The sequence below is a fragment of the Salvelinus alpinus genome, chromosome 15 (assembly GCF_045679555.1).
Source record: "Salvelinus alpinus chromosome 15, SLU_Salpinus.1, whole genome shotgun sequence".
Taxonomy (NCBI): Eukaryota; Metazoa; Chordata; class Actinopteri; order Salmoniformes; family Salmonidae; genus Salvelinus; species Salvelinus alpinus.
Window position 1 is genome coordinate 48,980,904 of NC_092100.1, and position 26,859 is coordinate 49,007,762.

The window sequence follows — 26,859 nt, forward strand, 5'->3', positions numbered from 1 at the left end:
ATCTAGAACCTAAATGAGTTCTTCGGCTGTCCCCATAAGAGAAACCTATGATTAACTATTTCTGGTTCCAGGTAGAACCTTTTTGGTTCTAGGTAGAACTCTTTTGATCTCCATGTTGAACCCTTTCTACAGAGGGTTCTACCTGGAACCAAAAAGGGTTATCCTATGGGGACAGCCGAAGAACCCTTTTTGAACCCTTTTTTCTAAGAGTGTATAAGTTGAAACGTTATTAGAATTTGAGCACGTTTGTAAGCTGTCAGCTAGCTAACCAGAAAAGGCTACTTTAATTCGTCACTTTACAAGCTAGCCAACTAACTCTTTCAAATAAACATTATTTGTTATTATGGGATATGCAAAATAAAGCTACAGACCCAGCCTGGTAATTAGCTAATTGTTACTTTTATTTCAGTATTTCAGTGAGAAGAGGGACTATGTTTCATGAAGCCATTAGAAGACTGTTGCTGACTAAGAGGAGGGACAGTTGAAGTCGGAAGTTTACATACACTTAAGTTGGAGTCATTAAACCTCGTTTTTCAACCACTCCACAAATTTCTTGTTAACAAACTATAGTTTTGGCAAGTCGGTTAGGACATCTACTTTGTGCATGACACAAGTAATTTTTCCAACAATTGTTTACAGACAGATTATTTCACTTATAATTCACTGTATCACAATTCCAGGGGGTCACAAGTTTACATACACTAGGTTGACTGTGCCTTTAAACAGCTTGGAAAATTCCAGAAAATGATGTCATGGCTTTAGAAGCTTCTGATAGGCTAATTGACATCAGTTGAGTCAATTGGAGGTGTACCTGTGGATGTATTTCAAGGCCTACCTTCAAACTCAGTGCCTCCTTGCTTGACATCATTGAAAATCAAAAGAAATCAGCCAAGACAGCAGAAAATAATTGTAGACCTCCACAAGTCTGGTTCATCCATGGGAGAAATTTCCAAACGCCTGAAGGTACCACGTTCATCTGTACAAACGATAGTACGCAAGTATTAACACCATGGGACCACACAGCCGTCATACCGCTCAGGAAGGAGACACGTTCTGTCTCCTAGAGATGAATGTACTTTGGTGCGAAAAGTGCAAATCAATCCCAGAACAACAGCATAGGACCTTGTGAAGATGCTGGTGGAAACAGGTACAAAAGTATCTATATCCACAGTAAAACGAGTCCTATATCGACATAACCTGAAAGGCCGCTCATCAAGGAAGTAGCCACTGCTCCAAAACCGCCATTAAAAAGCCAGACTATAGTTTGCAACTGCACATGGGGACAAAGATCGTACTTTTTGGAGAAATGTCCTCTGGTCTGATGAAACAAAAATAGAACTGTTTGTCCATAAGGACCATCATTATGTTTGGAGGAAAAAGGGGGAGGCTTGCTAGCCAAAGAACACCATCCCAACCGTGAAGCACGGGGTTGGCAGCATCACGTTGTGGGGGTGCTTTGCTGCAGGAGGGACTAGTGCACTTCACAAAATAGATGGCATTATGAAGAAGGAAAATTATGTGGATATATTGAAGCGACATCTCAAGACATCAGTCAGGAAGTTAAAGCTTGGTCGTAAATGGGTCTTCCAAATGGACAATGACCCCAAGCATACTTCCAAAGCTGTGGCAAAATGGCTTAAGGACAACAAAGTCAAGGTATTGGAGTGGCCATCACAAAGCCCTGACCTCAATCCAATAGACGATTTGTGGGCAGAACTGAAAAAGCGTGTGCGAGCAAGGAGGCCTACAAACCTGACTCAGTTACACCAGCTGTCAGGAGGAATGGGCCAAAATTCACTCAACTTATTGTGGGAAGCTTATGGAAGGCTACCCGAAACATCTGACCCACTGGTAATGTGATGAAAGAAATAAAAGCTGAAATAAATCATTCTCTCTACTATTATTCTGACATTTCAGATTCTTAAAATAAAGTGGTGATCCTAACTAACCTAAGACAGGGAATTTTTACTAGGATTAAATGTCAGGAATTGTGAAAAACTGAGTTTAAATGTATTTGGCTAAGGTGTATGTAAACTTCCGACTTCTACTGTATGTATAAATTATGTATAATAAATTATGTATAATAAGTCTTGGTTATTCAATAGCCTTAATCAGTATCTATTGTTCTCAGTCTGGCAGTAACCCAGAACTATCAGAGGCAGAGGATCTCTCTTTCAGCTGCTGCTGACAACTGGAAGTAAGTTGTTCTTCTCGATCATAACAATGATATGTCTGCATAGCATTTTGTCTTCATTAACTCATGCTAATTTCTGAAGATGAAATCATGTATTTGCTCCTTTTTTCTTCTTGTCTAGAACCAGTTAGGCAACAACCCATACTGTACTGGCTGTAGGTAGTCCAGTGACTAAGGAGTTGTGCTTGTGGCCGTAAGGTAGCCGGTTCAAATCCCGGGCCTGGTGTTAGAAAAACAGGTGGAATTGATCTGACAACTAGAGGGCTGCTGGGTTCACATCCTCAAAATATTTCCCTACTGTTGGGCCCTTGACCAAGGCCCTTAACCCTTCAACAGGGTAGGGGCAGGGGCACTGCAGCTTGAACCTGTGCTCGTCTCAACTCTATGTATGAGGTCTGCTGTTTTGCGGGGTTAAGAATGGAGCAGAAAACACATTTTTGTTGTTCATTGTAACTAATGGACAAAGTTTTATTGTATTGTAAAGAAGTCAGCCAGAGTTGACATGGGCCATCATTCAAACAAAGAGATGTCTCCCTGGTCACCAGTGCATATTTCCAAACTATGTTTGCATAAAATGACAATACATTCTAAAAACTATGCTGGTATTCTTTTGTTCATTATTTAATTGTTTATTAAATGATATTCTTCACAAAAAAAATATTCCTATTTAATAGTAATATGCATAATTCATAAAAGGCACCATGCGTGGTTCTATATGGAACCATTTTGGTTAGGTGACGAAGAACCTCTAAGGTTCTGATCAAGAACCCTTTTTGGTTCTATAAGGAACCTGTTTTTCTAAGAGTGTATGAAACTGAAAACAAGCAATCTTAAAATAGGATGGGGTCAGAATATAAGGGCACAAGGCAAGACCCAAATGCAGACACAGGAGGCAGATGGTTGAGCTCCGATATTTATTATAGCAAAAGGCAGGTCGGGGACAGGCGAGAGTTCATAAACCAGGTCCGAGTCCAAACAGTACAAGGGGATAGGCAGGCTCGAGGTCAGAACAGGCAGAGTGGTCAAGCAGGCGGGTTCGGCGTCAGGACAGGCAAGGGTCAAAACCAGGAGGGCTAGGAAATAACAGAGACTGGGAAAAAGGATCTAGGAAAAACCGCTGGTTGACTTGGCGAAACAAGACGAACTGGCACAGAGAGACAGGAAACACAGGGATAAATACACCGGGGGTAATAAGCGACACCTGGAGGGGGGTGGAGACAAGCACAAGGACAGGTGAAACAGGTCAGGGGGCGTGACACAGAAGCCTGATCATTCATCACTTCTCTCGTTCCATGGCACTGTGTGCACACGTAAGTCTAATTGTCTTCGCACAAAAAATGTGCATGTCTATACAAAATACTAGGCTCCTGTCAATTGTATTCTTGCCTATGTACGAAGAAGACTCTCCAAAAAATCTGCTGTTGATATGGAGTTATAGGAAGACTGAATAGTTTGGAGCACGGGTGCAACTTTGATTTTAGAAGTAGGGGGGGACGTAATTATTATTATAAATGTTTTTATCCAGTCGGATAAACACACCAAACAACCTACCTGACCGCTCAGAGGCATCCGCATGGTCCTACTGCACACCAATGCATCTTTTTGTATCACATTCCAATGATTAAACTGGAGGTCACAAAAAGTTTCGCCCCTGGTCTGGAAGTTTGTGTCTTTGGTAATTGGACGAAGGGGCGCTCTTTGAAAATGGTGATGGATAGCTTACTTGAACAAGCGAAATGCAGGTATGTGAATTGTGAATAATGAAAAAGCATGCCTCCAAAATAACCATTTAAAACCCCTATATTCATAGGATTCTTTTGGCTAATGGCCAAAATAAAGATATGTACTTATGCGATGCTGCTAAACCAGCCTTGATGAGGGGAGGGTGGGCTATGCTTGTTTTTTAATCAAATTAAACTAAATGGCGGGAAACCAATCGTTTTTTATGTTACTAAATACAAGATTCACCGACACAAAAGGCACATCTCTCCTTCCATGGGTACTGTGCGTCATGGCTCGATAGGCTGTGATTCAGCGCTCAAAATCCATGCCATTATCAACTGCGTTACTGCGAAGACCGTTCTTTTTGTAGGTCTTAAAACGTCCCATTAGTGCTGCATGAAATTGTCATTTATTCACGTGTTTTTAAGGACACCTCAAGTATTTCCACCCCACCACCTCAGGGCAAGCACGCTTATGTTAGACAGGTGAATTGCCGACACCTAGCATTATGACTGGAAAATGCCAGTGGAACCGTTTTTACATGACGAAATTGCTAACTAACGTGCATTTGACACTTGCTCTTCCTTAGCGCCAGCCAAAAATAGAGCCCAGGGAGTGAAAAGGAATGAATAGGCCATTTCAGTTTTCACATAGAAATAAGTTGCATTTGCAAAGTATTTTAAGAAACTGGAAAACATATCAAGCTAGTATTCATATATTCCACAGGTATTATCAGATTAACTGTTTGGTACAAATACTTATCAGACTGAAGATACAAATGCTGGTAAACACTCAAATACATTTCGTTTTTTTTTTTTATCACAAAAGTAGTGCACTGGGCCTCTACTAGTCCTGAATAAGAGAACCTATATGGACGTCTTCAGAGTGGGCAAAATAAATTATTCTGCAACACCCCCCAACGCAAAAAAATCGCAGCACATCCCCCCCAAAACTACTCAGACCATATTATATTTCAAAACTCGAGATTTGATAACGAAATAGATCAGTTGGTGTAGCACTTGCGAGGCACAGTTGAGCATACATTTAAATCATTTACAAATAATTAGTTTTTTTATTTTACTGGACGGATGGTACATCTGATGGTCGTGGTGCTTTCCAGACAACTGGGAATTAGGGACAAGAACAAGGTCATATCATGACGTCAGTGATCTTCATGTCTGAAACTCAGAGCTCTAGAAAGATGCCAGAGTTTCTGACTTGGAATTCTGAGTTGGATGAACGTTCAAAACAAAAGAAAATCTTGTTTTTTCAGAGTTCCCAGTTGGCTTGAACGCACTGAAGTCGGAGATTTCCCAGTTCCCAGTTGGCTTGAATGCACTGAAGTCGGAGATTTCCCAGTTCCCAGTTGGCTTGAATGCACTGAAGTCGGAGATTTCCCAGTTCCCAGTTGGCTTGAACGCACTGAAGTCGGAGATTTCCCAGTTCCCAGTTGGCTTGAACGCACTGAAGTTGGAGATTTCCCAGTTCCCAGTTGGCTTGAACGCACTGAAGTCGGCGATTTCCCAGTTGGCTTGAATGCACTGAAGTCAGAGATTTCCCAGTTCCCAGTTGGCTTGAATGCACTGAAGTTGGAGATTTCCCAGTTCCCAGTTGGCTTGAATGCACTGAAGTCGGAGATTTCCCAGTTCCCAGTTGGCTTGAATGCACTGAAGTCGGAGATTTCCCAGTTCCCAGTTGGCTTGAACGCACTGAAGTCGGAGATTTCCCAGTTCCCAGTTGGCTTGAACGCACTGAAGTTGGAGATTTCCCAGTTCCCAGTTGGCTTGAACGCACTGAAGTCGGAGATTTCCCAGTTCCCAGTTGGCTTGAACACGGTATTAGTCTCAGCAGAGGGTCCGCATCTCACGGTGCCTGCTCTCTCCTTCTTTTCCTATGGTGAGACTAACCAGAGTGGACACTGTCTTCCACTTGATGGCAAAACTCAAGTCGCACTGCGTCTGTCTTGTGCACAAATTAATGTTGTTCCTATGACCAGAGAAAGTGAAATATTCCTCGATATTAAAGTAGACACTAATCATAATAAAAACGCACAGCTATCGATACAGTTGGCCAGGGGCACAACTTTCACTGGGGACTGGGGGGGGACAGTTTTATAATTGGAATGTAATGCAAAACGAGGCAACGGTGTGCTTAAGGACCATGCGGACGCCTCCGAGTGGCCAGGTAGGCTGATTGCAGTGTTTATTCGACTGGATAAAAATAATCATTGAATATGTTCCCCCCCAGGTAGATTGTCGGATTCTGGACAGCAGCTACAACGCGAGAGAGTGATATATGATGGCTGTCTGTTGATTTTATCACACACTCAGAGTTCCGATATTGATCCCTTCTCTCAGAGTTCAGAGGGCCTTCATTCCTGTGTGTCTGGTTAAATCTTCATTATTGTCTCTGACTGTCTCACCACTCAATTTCACACCTGAATAGATAATAGCCTGGAGATCTCTCTGATATGGACTCCTTCTGTGTTCTCTCACTCCCTCCCTCCTGCTCTTTCTCTCTCTATCTCTTTCTCTCAATTCAATTCAATGTAAGGGCTTTATTGGCATGTGAAACATATGTTAACATTGCCAAAGCAAGTGAAGTAGATAATAAACAAAAGTGAAATAAACAATAAAAATGAACAGTAGACATTACACTCACAAAAGTTCCAAAATAATACATTTGAAATGTAATATTATGTGCAAATAGTTATAGTACAAAAGGGAAAATAAATAAACATAAATATGGGTTGTATTTACAATGGTAATTGTTCTTCACTGGTTGCCCTTTTCTTGTGGCAACAGGTCACAAATCTTGCTGCTGTGATGGCACACTGTGGTATTTCACCCAGTAGATATGGGAGTTTATCAAAATTGGCTTTGTTTTCAAATTCTTTGTGGATTTCTGTAATCTGAGGGAAATATGTGTCTCTAATATGGTCATACATTTGGCAGGAGGTTAGGAGGTGCAGCTCAGTTTCTACCGCATTTTGTGGGCAGTGTGCACATAGCCTGTCTTCTCTTTAGAGCCAGGTCTGCCTACAGCTGCCTTTCTCAATAGCAAGGCTATGCTCACTGAGTCTATACATAGCCAAAGCTTTCCTTAAGTTTGGATTTTTCACAGTGGTCAGGTATTCTGCCACTGAGTACTCTCTGTTTAGGACCAAATAGCATTCTAGTTAGCTCTGTTTTTTTGTTAATTCTTTCCAATGTGTCAAATAATTATCGTTTTGTTTTCTAATGATTTGGTTGGGTCTAATAGTGTTGCTGTCCTGGGGCTCTGTGGAGTCTGTTTGTGTTTGTGAACAGAGCCCCAGCACCAGCTTGCTTAGGGGACTTCTCCAGTTTTATCTCTGTAGGTGATAGCTTTGTTATGGAAGGTTTGGGAATCGCTTCCTTTTAGGTGGTTGTAGAATTTAATGGCTCTTTTCTGGATTTTGATAACTAGCGGGTGTTTGCCTAATTCTGCACTGCATGCATTATTTGGTGTTTTACGTTGTACATGGAGGATATTTTTGCAGAATTCTGCATGCAGAGTCTCAATTTGGAGGTGGTCCTATTTTATGAATTCTTGGTTGGTGAGCAGACCCCAGACCTCACAGCCATTAAGGGCAATGGGTTCTATAAGTGATTCAAGTATTTTTAGCCAGATCCTAATTGGTATGTCAAATTGTATGTTCCTTTTGATGGCATAGAAGGCTCTTCTTGCCTTGTCTCTCAGCTCGTTCACAGCTTTGTGGAAGTTACCTGTGGCGCTGATGTTTAGACCGAGGTATGTATACTATTTTGTGTGCTCTAGGGCAACGGTGTCTAGATGTAACTTGTATATGTGGCCCTGGTGCACAACCAAGCAAGAGGCAAGTACATTAGAGTGTCTAGAAACTGACGCCTCACAAGTCCTCAACTGGCAGCTTCATTAAAATAGTAACCGCAAAACACCAGTGTTTCCATCAATTTGTATAGCACACCCTCATGCCAAATTGAGTCAAAAGCGTTTTTGAAATCAACAAAGCGTGAGAAGACTTTGCCTTTGTTTTGGTATGTTTGTTAGTCAGTTAGGGTGTGCAGGGTGAATACGTGGTCTGTCATACGGTAATTTGGTAAAAAAAACAATTTGATATTTGCTCAGTACATTGTTTTCACTGAGGAAATGTACGAGTCTGCTGTTAATGATAGTGCAGAAGATTTTCCCAAGGCAAACAGGCAAAGCGTCAATACAGGACTAAGATCGAAAAGCATCAATACAGGACCGTCGTCGGATGTGGCAGGGCTCGCAAACTATTACAGACTACAAAGGGAAGCACAGCCGAGAGCTGTCCAGTGACATGAGCATACGAGACGAGCTAAATAACTTCTATGCTCGCTTTGAGGCAAGTAACACTGAAACATGCATGAGAGCATCAGCTGTTCCGGACTACTGTGTAATCACGCTCTCCGCAGCCGATGTGAGTAAAACCTTTAAACAGGTCAACATTCACAAGGCCGCAGGGCCAAACGGATTACCAGGATGTGTACTCCAAGCATGCGCTGACCAACTGGCAAGTGTCTTCACTGACATTTTCAACCTTTCCCAGTCTGAGTCTGTAATACTAACATTTGTTTCAAGCAGACCAAGTCCCTGTGCCCAAAAACAGGTAACCTGCCTATATGACTACCGAACGTAGCACTCACATCTGTAGCCATGAAATGCTTTGAAAGGCTGGTTATGGCTCACATCAACACCATTATCCCAGAAACCCTAGACCCACTCCAATTTGCATACCGCCCCAACAAATCCACAGATGATGCAATCTGTATTGCACTCCACACTGCCCTTTCACACCTGGGCAAAAGAAACACCTATGTGAGAATGCTATTCATTGACTACAGCTCAGCGTTCAACACCATAGTGCCCTCAAAGCTTATCACTAAGCTAAGGACCCTGGAACTAAACACCTCCCTCTGCAACTAGATCCTGGACTTCCTGACGGGCTGCCCCCAGGTGGTAAGGGTAGGTAACAACACAACCGCCACGCTGATCCTCAACACGGGGGCCCCTCAGTGGTGCGTACTCAGTTCCCTCCTGTACTCCCTGTTCACTCATGACTGCACGGCCAGGCACGACTCCAACACCATCATTAAGTTTGCTGATGACACACAACAGTGGTTGGCCTGATCACCGACAACGATGAGACAGCCTATAGGGAGCAGGTCAGAGACCTGACCATGTGGTGCAAGGACAACAACCTCTCCCTCAACGTGATCAAGGCAAAGGAGATTGTGGACTACAGCAAAAGGAGGACCGAGCACGCCCCCATTCTCATCGACGGGGCTGTAGTGGAGCAGGTTGAGAGCTTCAAGTTCCTTGGCGTCCACATCACCAACAAACTAACATGGTCCAAGCACACCAAGACAGTCGTGAAGAGGGCACGACAAAACCTATTCCCCCTAAGGAGAAGAACCTCAAAAGGTTTTACAGCTGCACCATCGAGAGCATCCTGACGGGTTGCATCACTGCCTGGTATGGCAACTACTCGGCCTCCGACCGCAAGGCACTACAGAGGGTACTGCATATGGCCCAGTACATCACCTGGGCCCAGCTTCCTGCCATCCAGGACCAGGCGGTGTCAGAGGAAGGCCCTAAAAATTGTCACAGACTCCAGCCACCCTAGTCATAGACTGTTATCTCTGCTACCACACGGCAAGTGGTACCGGAGCGCCAAGTCTAGGTCCAAGAGACTTCCTAACAGCTTCTTCCCCCAAGACTCCTGAACAGATAATCAAATGGCTACCCAGACTATTTGCATTGCCCCCATTCTACGCTGCTGCTACTCTCTGTTATTATCTATGCATAGTCACTTTAATAACTCTACATGCATGTACATATTACCTTAATTACCTCGACACCGGTGCCCCCGCACATTGACTCTGTACCGGTACCCCCTGTATATAGTCCCGCTATTGTTATTTTACTGCTGTTCTTTAATTATTTGTTATTTTTTTTTATTTTCTTATAACTGCATTGTTGGTTAAGGGCTTGTAAGTAAGCATTTCACTGTAAGGACTACACCTGTTGTATTCGGCGCATGTGACAAATACAATTTGATTTGATTTGAGGTAGCTGTTGAAGCATATCCCACGGTAGTTATTGGGGTTAAATTTGTCTCCACTTTTGTGGATTGGGGTGATCAGTCCTTGGTTCCAAATATTGGGGAAGATGCCAGAGCTAAGGATGACGTTAAGGAGTTTAAGTATTACCAATTGGAATTTGTGGTCTGTATATTTTATAATTTCATTGAGGATACCATCAACACCACAGGCCTTTTTGGGTTGGAGGGTTTATATTTTGTCCTGTAGTTCATTCAATGTATTTAGAGAATGCAGTGGGTTCTGGTAGTCTTTAATGGTTGAAAAGAGAAGTGGTTTACCTATACATCTCCGTTTTGGATAACTCTTTGTGTTGTTTATTTAGTATTTTCTCAGAAGTGGTGAGAGTATGGATTCTTCAATTACATTGAGCTGATTTCTGACATGCTGTTCCTTCTTTTTCCGTAGTGTATTTCTGTGATGTTTTAGTGATTCACTATAGTGAAGGCGTAGGCTCAGGTTTTCTGGGTCTTTACGCTTTTGGTTGGATAGGTTTATCAATTTCTTTCTTAGGTTTTTGCATTCTTCATCAAACCATTTGTCATTGTTATTCATTTTTTTCTCTCTGCCTCTCCCTCTTGCTACCTCTACCTCTCTCTGCCCCTCTGTCTCTTTTTCTCTTTGTGTGATGCTAATCTCTGTAATGTTAAACCAGACACAACTCCCTCTGATGTTTTAACAGGAAGTGTTTAGCAGGGGGAGCGTTCAGGTTCATCTCTCCAGGTCGCTGTGTTCCCTAATTAGAGCTGCGTTCGAGACCCTGCAGAGACTGAGTTTGTTGTTGTACCAGACTGTGGTTCATTGAGTACCTTGTAATGTTAGTGTGGGCGTGACTAAGCCTATCACCTCTCTGACAAGACAGAAGGGCTCATCTGTTCCCTATCACCCCCGACCAGCATGCATACTCTGATTGGAGGGATGTGCCTGGGCATATTAACTATCTGGTCATAACTGTGTTTGTGCAGAGAAGTGATGCAAATGAGGCCTAAATTACTCTTAATTTGCATTTCCTTACTGTGGATGGGCACTGTATTATCTGTCTTATGGTTATGTTTTATCAAGTTAGAGCCGGTTTTAATGGCATTCATGTTTCATTTGAATGGAGTAGAATGACTGCAAGTTCTCCTCTGCGTTGTTGACTCTGTCATGTTTATAATGCCATAGTCGACTGTTAGATTTGTGCCTGATTGCGATGATACTAGATCTCATGCCTTTGATCACCTGGCCTTAGAGAGATAGCGTGACACACACACACACCACACACACCAGTGGTGGACAGTGACATTTAAGATTAGGGAGGACAGTAATTTTTTTTACAGCATATTGAATGACTGTCATTCATATTTTATTCACTCAGCTCAATGTAACATCGATAGGTTTAGGCTACTACATAATACCTGAATTTGCCCTATACACATCATGAGGTTGCTACAACCTAGCCTATAAATGTTCATTTTCATAGCAACCACATACCACATACAGCATCATCACTTTGCTCGTTGTATAATTCCTTCTTGCATCAACGCACTCTCCTCCTCTCAACTTTTCCCTTCAGTACACAACACAACAGCTGTCTGTAACCATACACAACAACCTTTCCAAGCCAAAAGTTCATACTAGCCTACATCGTTGTCCATAGCCACGAGAAGCAGGGGTGCTGAGGGTGCTGCAGCACCCCCTGAAAAATCTGAATTTAAAAAATCTGAATAAAAAAAGTTTATATTTTTTTCAATATAATTTTTCACAAAAGTAGCTTAATTAGGTAAATAAGTGAAAGGTTAACATCAAAAAACAATACAATGAAATATGCAGTACCACTCAAAGATTTGGACACACCTTCTCATTCCAGGGTTTTTCTTTATTTTTTACTATTTTCTACATTGTAGAATAATAGTGAAGTCATCAAAAGTATGAAATAACACATATGGATTAATTTAGTAACCAAAAAAGTGTTAAACAAATCAAAACATATTTGAGATTCTTCAAAGTAGCCACCCTTTGCCTTGATGACAGCTTTGCACACTCTGCATTTCAATTAACAGGTGTGCCTTGTTAAAAGTTAATTTGTGGAATTTCTTTCCTTCTTAATGCGTTTGAGCCAATCCATTGTGTTGTGACAAGGTAGGGGGGTATACAGAAGATAGCCCAATTTGGTAAAAGACCAAGTCCATATTATTTAAAAAACAACTCAAATAAGCAAATAGAAACGACAGTCTATCATTACTTTAAGACATGAAGGTCAGTCAATCCGGAAAATTTCAAGAACTTTGAAAGTTTCTTCAAGTGTAGTTGCAAAAACCATCAAGTGCTATGATGAAACTGGCTCTCATGAGGACCACCACAGGAAAGGAAGACCCAGAGTTACCTCTGCTGCAGAGGATAAGTTCATTAGAGTTACCAGCCTCAGAAATTGCAGCCAAGAGCTCTGATAGGTTGAAGGTTGTCTTCTGGAAGTCGTCATAATTACTGTGTAACTTTATGGAAGGGGGTGAGAACCATGAGTCTCCTAAGTTCTGTATTGAAGTCAATGCACCCAGAGGAGAATGGAAAATAGCTGTCCTCCGGCTACACCATGGTGCTACCCTAGAGAGTGCTGTTGAGACTACTGTAGACTTTCATTGCAAAACAGTGTATTTTAATCAGTTATTTGGTGACATCAATATATTTAGTATAGTTTATTTAAAATTGGTAACTTTTTTAATGTGTCATTATTTTTCTTTTATGAAATTCTCTGAGTAGGATGGTTCTCCCCTTCCTCCTCTGATGAACCTCCACTGACTCTCACACACGCACACACACACACATTAACTACAGGTCCCTCCCCCACCCGGTGACACCAGCAGCATTCTGGGAACCGGTTGTACAATGACAGACTGTCAGACAGAGAGGGTAGAGCATTGAGGGTAAACAACACAAACACATCAACGCAGCAAAAACCACCAGATGAGGAAACCTGCGACGTAGGGCCAGACCAAACTAACTAACCTAACTTAATTTGATCTGCTTTTCTGTTCAAACTTGGGCTGTGAGGGATTTGTCATGGAGAGGCAGTGTACTACGGACAGGCATGGGAAAACCCAGCCACACTGGAGAGGAGCTTACTCAGGTACTGTCCAGATATTATTGTTGAGTGTTGTTTTCTTTTCAAAACCTCAAACACCCACACACACACATTGTCAAATATATCCAGAAATAGATGTTCTATGTTGTTAACCTGCTGAGGAAGAGTAGTTTTGTGTAGATGGGGTTTTAAATTGTGAGTCTTGAGACAGAATAACATGTGTGTACAGTATGCTGTTTGTGTAGGCCCCCACAGTACTTAATGGGGGTCCGTAGTGCATCAGCACAGCACACATTGTACAGTTCTGTAGTAGGGTTTAAGCCTGATGACAAGTGATCTGTTTATTATGTGTAGAATCAGCCGAACCTCTCGCTACTGATTCTCATGAAACCAGTTTTAACCATGGCAGTGGCAAATTAAGTTAGAAAACCATGTTGCATCTACAACAATAAACTATCATCCTGAAGACTAAGATGCGTAGGTTATGGCACAGTGTCTTACTTTAAAAATACATTTTACATTTTTGGACAGATTTTTATTACCAAAATGCGTCTGGATTAAATTCTTGGGTCATTTTATACAATTTCACTTAAGAAAAAACAAAGTTATTTGAATATAACCCCCAAATATGTTCCTGTTTGTCCATAAAGCATAACAAATGCTATACTAGTTGAAGTTTACATTAAACTATAATATTTATTACATTAAAGCACAGTGTCTGTGGACATGTTTCTCATTACCGCATCATTTTTAGGTCCGTTTCAGTAATGAGAACTTTAATTTCAATATGATAATAAGCATCAGTTATGTAATTAAGCAGCGGTTGTCAAGAAATATGAGTGTAACATTTGTATTTATTTACTTAAAGCCACAATCTGGAGTTTGTGTTTCAGCAGAGAGCAACCCCGTTACTTAAAGGAGGCGTGTACATTTTGACATGTGTACCTGTTTTAGCACTTACCTACACTGTTGTTTGATATCCCATTTTTGGTCCATATCCCACATATTTAGATACTTTATATGAATATCATGTTATACCATTTGCCCATAGGATCCCATTCAATGTAGAAATACTTCTGAAATACCTTGGAACGACACATATCCACATCCTAATACAGGAAGTAAAGGTCCTCCTTGGGGGGGAAAAATAATAATTTAAGTCTGTTTTTTGAATGTTTAAGTCCACTTTTGACTTTTGAAAATACATGCATGTAATTGCAGTACTTCTATTTCTACTAACATAAGGGGTATTTTAGTCAATTCCATTAAGATCAGTGATTTGAGTATTATGCAAGTCATTTGGGATTAACAAATGACACAATAAGATGAAGTATTGGGTTACTGGATCTCTAATAGAACTCAGCACCATTTTTCAATGGCAAACTATGCAACACTCATTACCGAAACATGCATTGTCATCTCTGAAAACGGCTTGTCATTACCACAATGTACAAATATTTAGGAAATATTAGGAAAAACGTAATGTTTACTTTGTAATTCTGTCTTAATCTGATAGTGTGCCATTTGTTCTTTATCCAAATATTTGTACATAAAAATACACACAAATAATTCTGACAAATAACAAGATTCAGAAAAGGATGTGTGAGATAAATTACAAAATGCATTTTAATAATTTAATTGTAAACATATTTGTTTTCAGTGTTATGTTTACTTCAGGCCTTTTCATTAGGTGTGCAATGTTAAAAAATTATTAGAAATGGATTTGTTTATTACTTTTTTGGACTTTGAAAACTGTTACGGTAATGATCATTTTTGCTTTGCTTGTTGTGTAAATTGTGGTCAATTGCATAAAATCTGATCAATAAACATCATAATTATGAAATAGATAAATACAGATCCTAATCTTAGTGATCCAAGAGGAATTATTGTGGAAAATGTGTTTCTTTTTAGGCAAAAATGTTTGGTCAAGTGCCAGTTTTGTGAGAATCACTGTGGTGTTATAGCACTGCCTGCGGAAAGAGGAAAGGAGCAGAGAGGAGAGGATGGAGAAATGTTCAGAGGTTGTCAATGACGCAGCAGCTCTGCTTTTTGCTGACTGCGTGTATTTACTGTTACTAGGCTGTTTTTAAAGAGGCATTTGAAATGTTAACACTGCAGGGACATGATGAGTGTGTGGCACTAGAACTGAATGGAGTGTGTGTGGACACACACACACACACACAACCAGGGTGGTGGAAGGTCCTCTATATCAACATTTGTCGTATGTGCCGAATACAATGGGTGTAGACCTTACCGTGAAATGCTTACTTACAAGCCCTTAACCAACAATGCAGTTTTAAGAAAATAGAGCTAAGAAAATATTGACTAAATAAACTAAAGTAAAAAAAACAATTACGAGGCTATATACAGGGGGTACAGAGTCAAAGTGTCGTGGTACAGGTTAATCGAGGTCATTTGTACATGTAGGTAGGGGTAAAGTGACTATACATAGATAATAAACAGCGAGTAGCAGCAGTGTAAAAACAAAGGTGGGGGACCTCTATATCAGACTGTGTCAGAGGAAGGCCCGTAAAACTCCAGCCACCCAAGCCATAGAATGTTCACTCTGCTACCGTCCAGTAAACGGTACCGGACCAACAGGCTCCGACACAGCTTCTACCCTCAAGTCATAAGACTGCTAAGTTGTTAATTAAATTGCTCTCTTCATATGCTGCACTCTGTTCTTTATTTTACTCTTAATTATTAACTATCCTGATGCTTAGTCACTTTCCCCTGCCTTCATGTACATATCTACCTCAAATACCTTCTACCTCTGCACATTGATCTGGTACTGGTACTCTCTGTATTTAGCTACACATTGATCTGGTACTGGTACTCCCTGTATTTAGCTCCACATTGATCTGGTACTCTCTGTATTTAGCTCCACATTGATCTGGTACTCCCTGTATTTAGCTCCACATTGATCTGGTACTGGTACTCCCTGTATTTAGCTCCACATTGATCTGGTACTCTCTGTATTTAGCTCCACATTGATCTGGTACTCCCTGTATTTAGCTCCACATTGATCTGGTACTCCCTGTATTTAGCTCCACATTGATCTGGTACTCCCTGTATTTAGCTCCACATTGATCTGGTACTGGTACTCTCTGTATTTAGCTCCACATTGATCTGGTACTGGTACTCCCTGTATTTAGCTCCACATTGATCTGGTACTCCCTGTATTTAGCTCCACATTGATCTGGTACTGGTACTCTGTATTTAGCTCCACATTGATCTGGTACTGGTACTCCCTGTATATAACTCCACATTGATCTGGTCCTGGTACTCCCTGTATTTAGCTCCACATTGATCTGGTACTGGTACTCTCTGTATTTAGCTCCACATTGATCTGGTACTGGTACTCCCTGTATTTAGCTCCACATTGATCTGGTACTGGTACTCTCTGTATTTAGCTCCACATTGATCTGGTACTCCCTGTATTTAGCTCCACATTGATCTGGTACTGGTACTCCCTGTATTTAGCTCCACATTGATCTGGTACTCTCTGTATTTAGCTCCACATTGATCTGGTACTCCCTGTATTTAGCTCCACATTGATCTGGTACTCCCTGTATTTAGCTCCACATTGATCTGGTACTGGTACTCTCTGTATTTAGCTCCACATTGATCTGGTACTGGTACTCCCTGTATTTAGCTCCACATTGATCTGGTACTCCCTGTATTTAGCTCCACATTGATCTGGTACTGGTACTCTGTATTTAGCTCCACATTGATCTGGTACTGGTACTCCCTGTATTTAGCTCCACATTGATCTGGTACTGGTACTCTCTGTATTTAGCTCCACATTGATCTGGTACTCCCTGTATTTAGCTCCACATTGATCTGGTACTGGTACTCCCTGTATTTAGCTCCACATTGATCTGCTACTCCCTGTATTTAGCTCCACATTGATCTGGTACTCTCTGTATTTAGCTCCACATTGATCTGGTACTCCCTGTATTTAGCTCCACATTGATCTGGTACTGGTACTCTCTGTATTTAGCTCCACATTGATCTGGTACTGGTACTCTCTGTATTTAGCTCCACATTGATCTGGTACTGGTACTCCCTGTATTTAGCTCCACATTGATCTGGTACTCCCTGTATTTAGCTCCACATTGATCTGGTACTGGTACTCCCTGTATTTAGCTCCACATTGATCTGGTACTGGTACTCCCTGTATATAACTCCACATTGATCTGGTCCTGGTACTCCCTGTATTTAGCTCCACATTGATCTGGTACTGGTACTCTCTGTATTTAGCTCCACATTGATCTGGTACTGGTACTCCCTGTATTTAGCTCCACATTGATCTGGTACTGGTACTCTCTGTATTTAGCTCCACATTGATCTGGTACTCCCTGTATTTAGCTCCACATTGATCTGGTACTGGTACTCCCTGTATTTAGCTCCACATTGATCTGGTACTCTCTGTATTTAGCTCCACATTGATCTGGTACTCCCTGTATTTAGCTCCACATTGATCTGGTACTCCCTGTATTTAGCTCCACATTGATCTGGTACTGGTACTCTCTGTATTTAGCTCCACATTGATCTGGTACTGGTACTCCCTGTATTTAGCTCCACATTGATCTGGTACTCCCTGTATTTAGCTCCACATTGATCTGGTACTGGTACTCTGTATTTAGCTCCACATTGATCTGGTACTGGTACTCCCTGTATATAACTCCACATTGATCTGGTCCTGGTACTCCCTGTATTTAGCTCCACATTGATCTGGTACTGGTACTCCCTGTATTTAACTCCACATTGATCTGGTACTCCCTGTATTTAGCTCCACATTGATCTGGTACTGGTACTCTCTGTATTTAGCTCCACATTGATCTGGTACTGGTACTCCCTGTATTTAGCTCCACATTGATCTGGTACTCTCTGTATTAGCTCCACATTGATCTGGTACTCTTTGTATTTAGCTCCACATTGATCTGGTACTCTCTGTATTTAGCTCCACATTGATCTGGTAATCTCTGTATTTAGCTCCACATGGATCTGGTACTCTCTGTATTTAGCTCCACATTGATCTGGTACTCTCTGTATTTAGCTCCACATTGATCTGGTACTCTCTGTATTTAGCTCCACATGGATCTGGTACTCTCTGTATTTAGCTCCACATGGATCTGGTACTCTCTGTATTTAGCTCCACATTGATCTGGTACTCTCTGTATTTAGCTCCACATTGAGCTGGTACTCTCTTTATTTAGCTCCACATTGATCTGGTACTCTCTGTATTTAGCTCCACATTGATCTGGTACTCTCTGTATTTAGCTCCACATGGATCTGGTACTCACTGTATTTAGCTCCACATGGATCTGGTACTCTCTGTATTTAGCTCCACATTGATCTGGTACTCTCTGTATTTAGCTCCACATTGATCTGGTACTCTCTGTATTTAGCTCCACATTGATCTGGTACTCTCTGTATTTAGCTCCACATTGATCTGGTACTCTCTGTATTTAGCTCCACATGGATCTGGTACTCTCTGTATTTAGCTCCACATTGATCTGGTACTCTCTGTATTTAGCTCCACATGGATCTGGTACTCTCTGTATTTAGCTCCACATTGATCTGGTACTCTCTGTATTTAGCTCCACATGGATCTGGTACTCTCTGTATTTAGCTCCACATTGATCTGGTACTCTCTGTATTTAGCTCCACATTGATCTGGTACTCTCTGTATTTAGCTCCACATTGATCTGGTACTGGTACTCCCTGTATTTAGCTCCACATTGATCTGGTACTCTCTGTATTTAGCTCCACATTGATCTGGTACTCTCTGTATTTAGCTCCACATTGATCTGGTACTCTCTGTATTTAGCTCCACATTGATCTGGTACTCTCTGTATTTAGCTCCACATGGATCTGGTACTCTCTGTATTTAGCTCTACATGGATCTGGTACTCTCTGTATTTAGCTCCACATTGATCTGGTACTCTCTGTATTTAGCTCCACATTGATCTGGTACTCTCTTTATTTAGCTCCACATTGATCTGGTACTCTCTGTATTTAGCTCCACATTGATCTGGTACTCTCTGTATTTAGCTCCACATGGATCTGGTACTCTCTGTATTTAGCTCCACATGGATCTGGTACTCTCTGTATTTAGCTCCACATTGATCTGGTACTCTCTGTATTTAGCTCCACATTGATCTGGTACTCTCTGTATTTAGCTCCACATTGATCTGGTACTCTCTGTATTTAGCTCCACATTGATCTGGTACTCTCTGTATTTAGCTCCACATGGATCTGGTACTCTCTGTATTTAGCTCCACATTGATCTGGTACTCTCTGTATTTAGCTCCACATTGATCTGGTACTCTCTGTATTTAGCTCCACATTGATCTGGTACTCTCTGTATTTAGCTCCACATGGATCTGGTACTCTCTGTATTTAGCTCCACATTGATCTGGTACTCTCTGTATTTAGCTCCACATTGATCTGGTACTCTCTGTATTTAGCTCCACATTGATCTGGTACTGGTACTCCCTGTATTTAGCTCCACATTGATCTGGTACTCTCTGTATTTAGCTCCACATTGATCTGGTACTCTCTGTATTTAGCTCCACATGGATCTGGTACTCTCTGTATTTAGCTCCACATTGATCTGGTACTCTCTGTATTTAGCTCCACATTGATCTGGTACTCTCTGTATTTAGCTCCACATTGATCTGGTACTCTCTGTATTTAGCTCCACATGGATCTGGTACTCTCTGTATTTAGCTCCACATTGATCTGGTACTCTCTGTATTTAGCTCCACATTGATCTGGTACTCTCTGTATTTAGCTCCACATTGATCTGGTACTGGTACTCCCTGTATTTAGCTCCACATTGATCTGGTACTCTCTGTATTTAGCTCCACATTGATCTGGTACTCTCTGTATTTAGCTCCACATGGATCTGGTACTCTCTGTATTTAGCTCCACATTGATCTGGTACTCTCTTTATTTAGCTCCACATTGATCTGGTACTCTTATTATCATTTTTTTAAACTCTGCATCGTTGGGAAGGCTCATAAGCAAGCATTTCATGGTAAGGTCTACACCCGTTATATTCGGCGCATGTGACAAATAACATTTGATTCGATTTGACACACACTGCAGTAGATGGGATAACACCACAGCTCTCAGGTGGTTGGCAGGTCATTTGCCCTGAAGGACATGATTGTGTGGGTATTTCTCCATACAAAACAAAACATAGCCCTGATTCAAACATCCACACTATGCTAGGCACAGTAACGGTGTCAGACACCTTCATCAGAGCTTTGTATAGTCTCTCATTTTTTCTTTCATAACATCTCTCATCACTCCTAATCTACAATGAATATCCTTGTCATCTCTGTGTCACCTCAGACGTCTGACTGAATGGCTGTCATTGACAGTGTTCGTCCCCGTGCCCCATAACTGACCTATGGCTCCCATCACTCCTCAGGCCTGTCCAATCACTGGGCTGCACTGGACTGAGTGCGCCCGATCACAGCTCTGTTGTCCTGTGTTAGAACGTGATGATGAACGTAGGCCTTGAAATACATCCACAGGTACACCTCCAATTGACTGAAATGATGTCAATCAGCCTATCAGAAGCTTCTAAAGCCGTGACATCATTTTCTGGAATTTTCCAAGCTGTTTAAAGGCACAGTCAACTTAGTGTATGTAAACTTCTGACTCTGGAATTGTGATACAGTGAATTATAAGTGAAATAATCTGTCTGTAAACAATTGTTGGAAAAATGACTTATGTCATGCACAAAGTAGATGTCCTAACAGACTTGCCAAAACTATAGTTTGTCAACAAGAAATTTGTGGAGTGGTTGAAAACAAGTTTTAATGACTTCTAACTTCAACTGTATGTATGTACTGCTACTAGGAAACACGCTTTCTGCAATCTATACTAGAATGTGTGTGTGTGTGTGTGTGTGTGTGTGTGTGTGTGTGTGTGTGTGTGTGTGTGTGTGTGTGTGTGTGTGTGTGTGTGTGTGTGTGTGTGTGTGTGTGTGTGTGTGTGTGTGTGTGTGTGTGTGTGTGTGTGTGTGAACAGCTGGAAAGCCTGGCATGAGGAGTCCAGATGGTGGGTGTAGAAAGCCCTCTTTAATCCCTGCAGCAGGATATCATACCCTCACACACACACACACACACACACCCACCTCCCTCCATGGCCCCACAGTAAGCATTTCCTCTATTCCCCTACATACTCAATACTCACTTTCTATGGCAGTTTCCTCTGTACTGTAACATCGAGAATGTCCGGTTGATGTTATTATTGGACTTCAGCATCCTGACTGTTACTGTCGTAACGGCAAACGTTAGAATGTGGGTGCTGTTTCTGGTTGACATTTAAGAAAGATCGGAACATTTTGCATGTGTGTGCACTTACTCTTTGTGTGTGTGTATACAGTGCCTTCAGAAAGTAATCAGACCCGAAGACTTTTTCCACATTTTGTTACGTTACTCCTTTGTCTAAAATGGTTTAAATATTGTTTTCCCCTCATTAATCTACACACAGTACCCCATAATATACATTATTGCTAATTTATTAAAAATAAAAACTGAAATATCACATTTACATAAGTATTCAGACCCTTTACTAAGTACTTTGTTGAAGCACCTTTGGCAGCGATTACAGCATCAAGTCTTCTTGGGTATGACGCTACAAGCTTGGCACACCTGTATTTGGGGAGATTCTCGCATTCTTCTCTGCATATCCTCTCAAGCTCTGTCAGGTTGGATGGGGAGCGTCACTGCAAATCTATTTTCAGGTCTCTCCAGAGATGATAGATTGGGTTCAAGTCCGGGCTCTGGCTGGGCCACTCAAGGAACTTCAGAGACTTGTCCTGAAGCCACTCCTGCGTTGTCTTGGCTGTGTGCTTAGGGTCGTTGTCTTGTTGGAAGGTGAACCTTCACCCCAGTCTGATTTCTTGAGCGGGTTTTCATCAAGGATCTCGTTGTAATTTGCTCCGTTCATCTTTCCCTCGATCCTGACTAGTCTCCCAGTCCCTGCTGCTGAAAAACATCCCCACAGCATGATGCTGCCACCACCATGCTTCACCGTAAGGATGGTGCCAGGTTTCCTCCAGACGTGGCGCTTGGCATTCAGACCAAAGAGTTCAATCTTGGTTTCATCAGACCAGAGAATTTTGTTTCTCATGGTCTGAGAGTTTTGACAAACTCCAAGCGGGATTTCATGTGCCTTTTACTGAGGAGTGGCTTCCGTCTGGCAACTCTAACATAAAGGCTTGATAAAGTGCTGCAGAGATGGTTATCCTTATGGAAGTTTCTCTCATCTCCACAGAGGAACTCTGGAGCTCTGTCAGAGTGACTATCGTGTTCTTGGTCTTCTCCCTGACCAAGACCCTTCTCCCCGATTCCTCAGTTTGGCCGGGTGTCCAGCTCTATCAAGAGTCGTGGTGGTTCCAAACTTCTTCCATTTAAGAATGATAGAGGCCACTGTGTAATTGGGGACATTCAATGGTGCAGAAATGTTTTGGTACCCTTCCCCAGATATGTGCCTCGACACAATCCTATCTTTTGCTCTGACATGCACTGTCAACTGTGGGACCTTATATAGACAGGTGTGTGCCTTTCCAAATCATGTCCGATCAATTTAATTTAGCACAGGTAGACTCCAATCAAGTTGTAGAAACATCTCAAGGATGATCAATGGAAACAGGATGCACCTGAGCTCAATTTTGAGTCTCATAGCAAAGGGTCTGAATACTTATGTAAATAAGCTATTTCAGTTTTTAATAAAAACCTGTTTTCGCTTTGTCATTATGGGGTTTTAATGGTGTAGATTGATGTGGATTTTTATTTATTTAATCCATTTTAGAATAAGGCTGTAACGTAACAAAATGTGGAAAAAGTCAAAGGGTCTGAATACTTTCCGAATGCACTGTATGTGTGTGGGCCTATCATAGTATTAATAGCACGGCTGTTTTCTCTTTAATGTTTTATGTGCATATGAAATGGCTCTGGTGAGTGTCTTAGCTCTCCCTAGTGAGGATGCCCTACATATCACATTCTAACTAATTAGAATTAAATCTCTGAGGGATGGAATATTATTTTATTTCCAAACATATAAAATAATAACTCTCCCCTCATGTGAACCAGAGGATCAGAATTGCTCCAAATATTCATATAGCTGCTGTACAGAATCCTGCAAAAGCTACACAAGAGATTCCAGAATTCGAATCTCTCTCTCTCGCTCTCTCTGTGTCTCTGTCTCTGTCTCTCTCTGTGTCTCTGTCTCTGTGTCTCTCTCTCTCTCTGTCTCTGTCTCTCTCTCTCTCTCTCTCTCTCTCTTTCTCTGTCTCCTATTCAATAAATCATTGAGCTCTATAAACTACTTCAGGCTGGTTCCTCTTGCCCCTGTTCTTTCCATGTTGGGTGAATGTTTGGGTCTTGGTGTGTTCTACAGTACGTTACGGTAAACTTGATATATTAGCATTTGTTAACATTTGGACTTGTCATTGCAGAAAAGAAAGGCAAGCCCAGCTGTTTCCATTCCAAGAACACTGATGAGGAGGCCTGTGTCGGGGTGAAGATCGAACACGCTAAAGGTCAACTTGATCCCTTTCTCACTCTCACTCTCAATATCACAATCTCCTCTTTTAATCTTGCTATCTCTTATCTCCCCTCTCTCCTACTATTAGTTTCTGTTCATTAGCTACTGTAGTCTACTGTACTAAAAGAGGAGTATTTAACCTTTGTGAAATGACAGGCCCTACAGTGCTGTGTACATGTAAGCATGGTGTACTGCTTGCTCATTGTGCTGTGGTTTCCTTTTCTAAAAACTCTCTCCTTCCTTCCCCCAGCCCGAGGTGATAACACTGTCAATTCTTCTCAGTTTAACCAAGTGTAGTCGTGGGGTGTTAAGCCAATGCTGCGTTTGAGCATGGGTATGTGGGACAGAGTGTATGTCTGTTTGGGGACAGAGGTGTCACCACACATTCGTGCTACATAGTCCTTTTTTGTTTAGGGCAGAGAGAAAATGAAAGTAATAGAATGAAAGGGTGAATATGAGGAATGTGGTCCCACCTAGAATAGATGGGCAGTGCAGAGGGCAGGGGAATGCATGCTGGACTGTAGAAACACTCCCCTTGGCAGCACACAGGTTTCACAGAAAGTGTGTGTGGTGTGTGGGTGTGGGTATTGGCTTAAAGCAGTAATGATGTATGAGTCGCTCCCTTCTGTGCCACACTTTCTCTGTCTTTTGCTTTCTACCGTCCTCCCTCTCTTCTCATCTACCAGTCTTCTTACCCCCGTTCTCTCTATGTTCGTCTGTCCTTTCCTTCTATTCATTGTATTTCTATTTCTTCCTCTGTGTTTATCTGCTGCCCCCCCCCCTCTTTGAATGCATCTGTCCTGTCATATGCCACCCCCCCTTCACTCCCTTTCTCCTTCCCTCCCTATATCCCTCTCTTCCAGTTTTCCCCATTGATCAGCCTCAGAGGGGGTAGCCTATAATCTAAAATTGGACTGTGAACTAGTGGGTGAGGGGAGGGTTCATCTGATGAAGGTCTGGGTGGTTCAACAGGCCTTACTGTAAATCCTGTCTGTCTCTCTGTCTGTCTGTCTGTCTGTTGTAGTTGGTCATCTGGTTTCTGTGTCTCTGGAACTGCTACTCGAACACTGGGTTTAACTCTCCTTTTCACTACAAGGTGATTCCACGCCAGCATAGTCTGAAAATATTTTGGGTATTTCAGATTGTTCTGGCAATTCTCGCATAGTTACTTCATTTGGAGGAAGGATGTTTCAAATGCTTTTTACATTTGAATCACAAATACTTTTTGAGAAAATCATGATGAAAGTGGCAATTTTAGGCCCTTTTTAGACCTGTACATGCCTCCTATAAGACCTTATGATCCGTGAACCGTACATTATACAGACAACATCTTGGTGTCATTATACTCCTAATGTTCTCTCAAATATGGAGTATGTCTAGATTCTGAAATACACATTTTCACATACATTTATTCAACAGTAAAAAATATTAATATCTCAAAACTACCCTTTTGGATATTGCTTATTTTTAGACATATTGTTTGGCACAATGTACTCTTCAAACTCATCAAATATCCAGAGTGGCAGAGTGTGCTCTCTGGTGATTTTAAAGGCCAGGTAGCAGAGTGGGCTCTCTGGTGATTTTAAAGGCCAGGTAGCAGAGTGGGCTCTCTGGTGATTTTAAAGGCCAGGTAGCAGAGTGGGCTCTCTGGTGATTTTAAAGGCCAGGTAGCAGAGTGGGCTCTCTGGTGATTTTAAAGGCTAGGTAGCAGAGTGGGCTCTCTGGTAATTTTAAAGGCCAGGTAGCAGAGTGGGGTCTCTGGTAATTTTAAAGGCTAGGTAGCAGAGTGGGCTCTCTGGTAATTTTAAAGGCTAGGTAGCAGAGTGGGCTCTCTGGTAATTTTAAAGGCCAGGTAGCAGAGTGGGCTCTCTGGTGATTTTAAAGGCCAGGTAGCAGAGTGGGCTCTCTGGTACTTTTAAAGGCCAGGTAGCAGAGTGGTCTCTCTGGTACTTTTAAAGGCCAGGTAGCAGAGTGGGCTCTCTGGTGATTTTAAAGGCCAGGTAGCAGAGTGGGCTCTCTGGTGATTTTAAAGGCCAGGTAGCAGAGTGGGCTCTCTGGTGATTTTAAAGGCCAGGTAACAGAGTGGGCTCTCTGGTGATTTTAAAGGCCAGGTAACAGAGTGGGCTCTCTGGTGATTTTAAAGGCCAGGTAACAGAGTGGGCTCTCTGGTGATTTTAAAGGCTAGGTAGCAGAGTGGGCTCTCTGGTGATTTTAAAGACTAGGTAGCAGAGTGGTCTCTCTGGTACTTTTAAAGGCCAGGTAGCAGAGTGGGCTCTCTGGTAATTTTAAAGGCCAGGTAGCAGAGTGGTCTCTCTGGTACTTTTAAAGGCCAGGTAGCAGATAATGCACATGGTTGCAGGTTTTTAGACAATCTTTTTGTTGAGGGTCTTGAGGTCCTAAACATTGTTAACCTTGTGTCTCCTTGGTAATAATATAGTAGCTACCATAGTATTAAAGCTATGCATTAAGAAAGCATGCAATGAGATACCTGCAGAGAGGAATACCTACTGGTCAGACTGGTTAATAAAGGGATGGAAGGAAATGTCTGCCATACCCTCCATTCCCCAACAGCTGATGTCACAGGGAGTGTGTGTGTGTGTGTGTGTGTGTGTGTGTGTGTGTGTGTGTGTGTGTGTGTGTGTGTGTGTGTGTGTGTGTGTGTGTGTGTGTGTGTGTGTGTGTGTGTGTGTGTGTGTGTGTGTGTGTGTGTGTGTGTGTGTGTGTGCGTTCAAAATGTATAGACCATACCCACAGGACAGTAGATGAATTAAACACCGCCCATGTATGTGTGTGTTAGAATAGAATACTGGCTTCCTGTGCTATACAGTAGGTTCTGTCATGAGCTGACTGTTAGAATCTGAGAACCTGTACATCTGCGTTACACTGTTGCGACAAATTCTGAAAGACAAGGTGACAGACACACAGACAGATAGCCGACTATGCGGAAGCTCCACTCACAGTTCTCTGCACAGACTTCTGCGAAACGTACGAAAGATAGTTTAGATCTCTCTCGAACAACTTTTAGATCTCTTTACTTCTGTTTATACTTTCCATTTAACCTTTTACTGCAGGCTAAATCAGGGTCACACAGAGTGTTTCTTGGTAGTGTCACGGCATTCATCGGAAGAAGAAGAGGAATCGTCAGACCAAAATGCAGCGGGGTACGTGTTCATCTTTATTAG

At 41.9% G+C, this 26,859-nt stretch overlaps 1 protein-coding gene across 5 annotated transcripts in view; it reads left to right on the plus strand.

Moving 5' to 3' along the window:
• The window catches only part of fgd4a (FYVE, RhoGEF and PH domain containing 4a), a 101,864-nt gene that overhangs the window by 33,756 nt on the left and 41,249 nt on the right, over positions 1-26,859 (plus strand). For 4 of the 5 annotated variants that reach the window (XM_071343892.1, XM_071343891.1, XM_071343894.1 and 1 more), the window contains exon 2: positions 23,589-23,672. In XM_071343892.1, the coding sequence (XP_071199993.1) occupies positions 23,589-23,672 (84 nt within the window). Of the gene's footprint in view, positions 1-12,944; positions 13,148-23,588; positions 23,673-26,859 lie in introns of those variants that run through there. The other variant, XM_071343893.1, reaches the window with a different exon arrangement.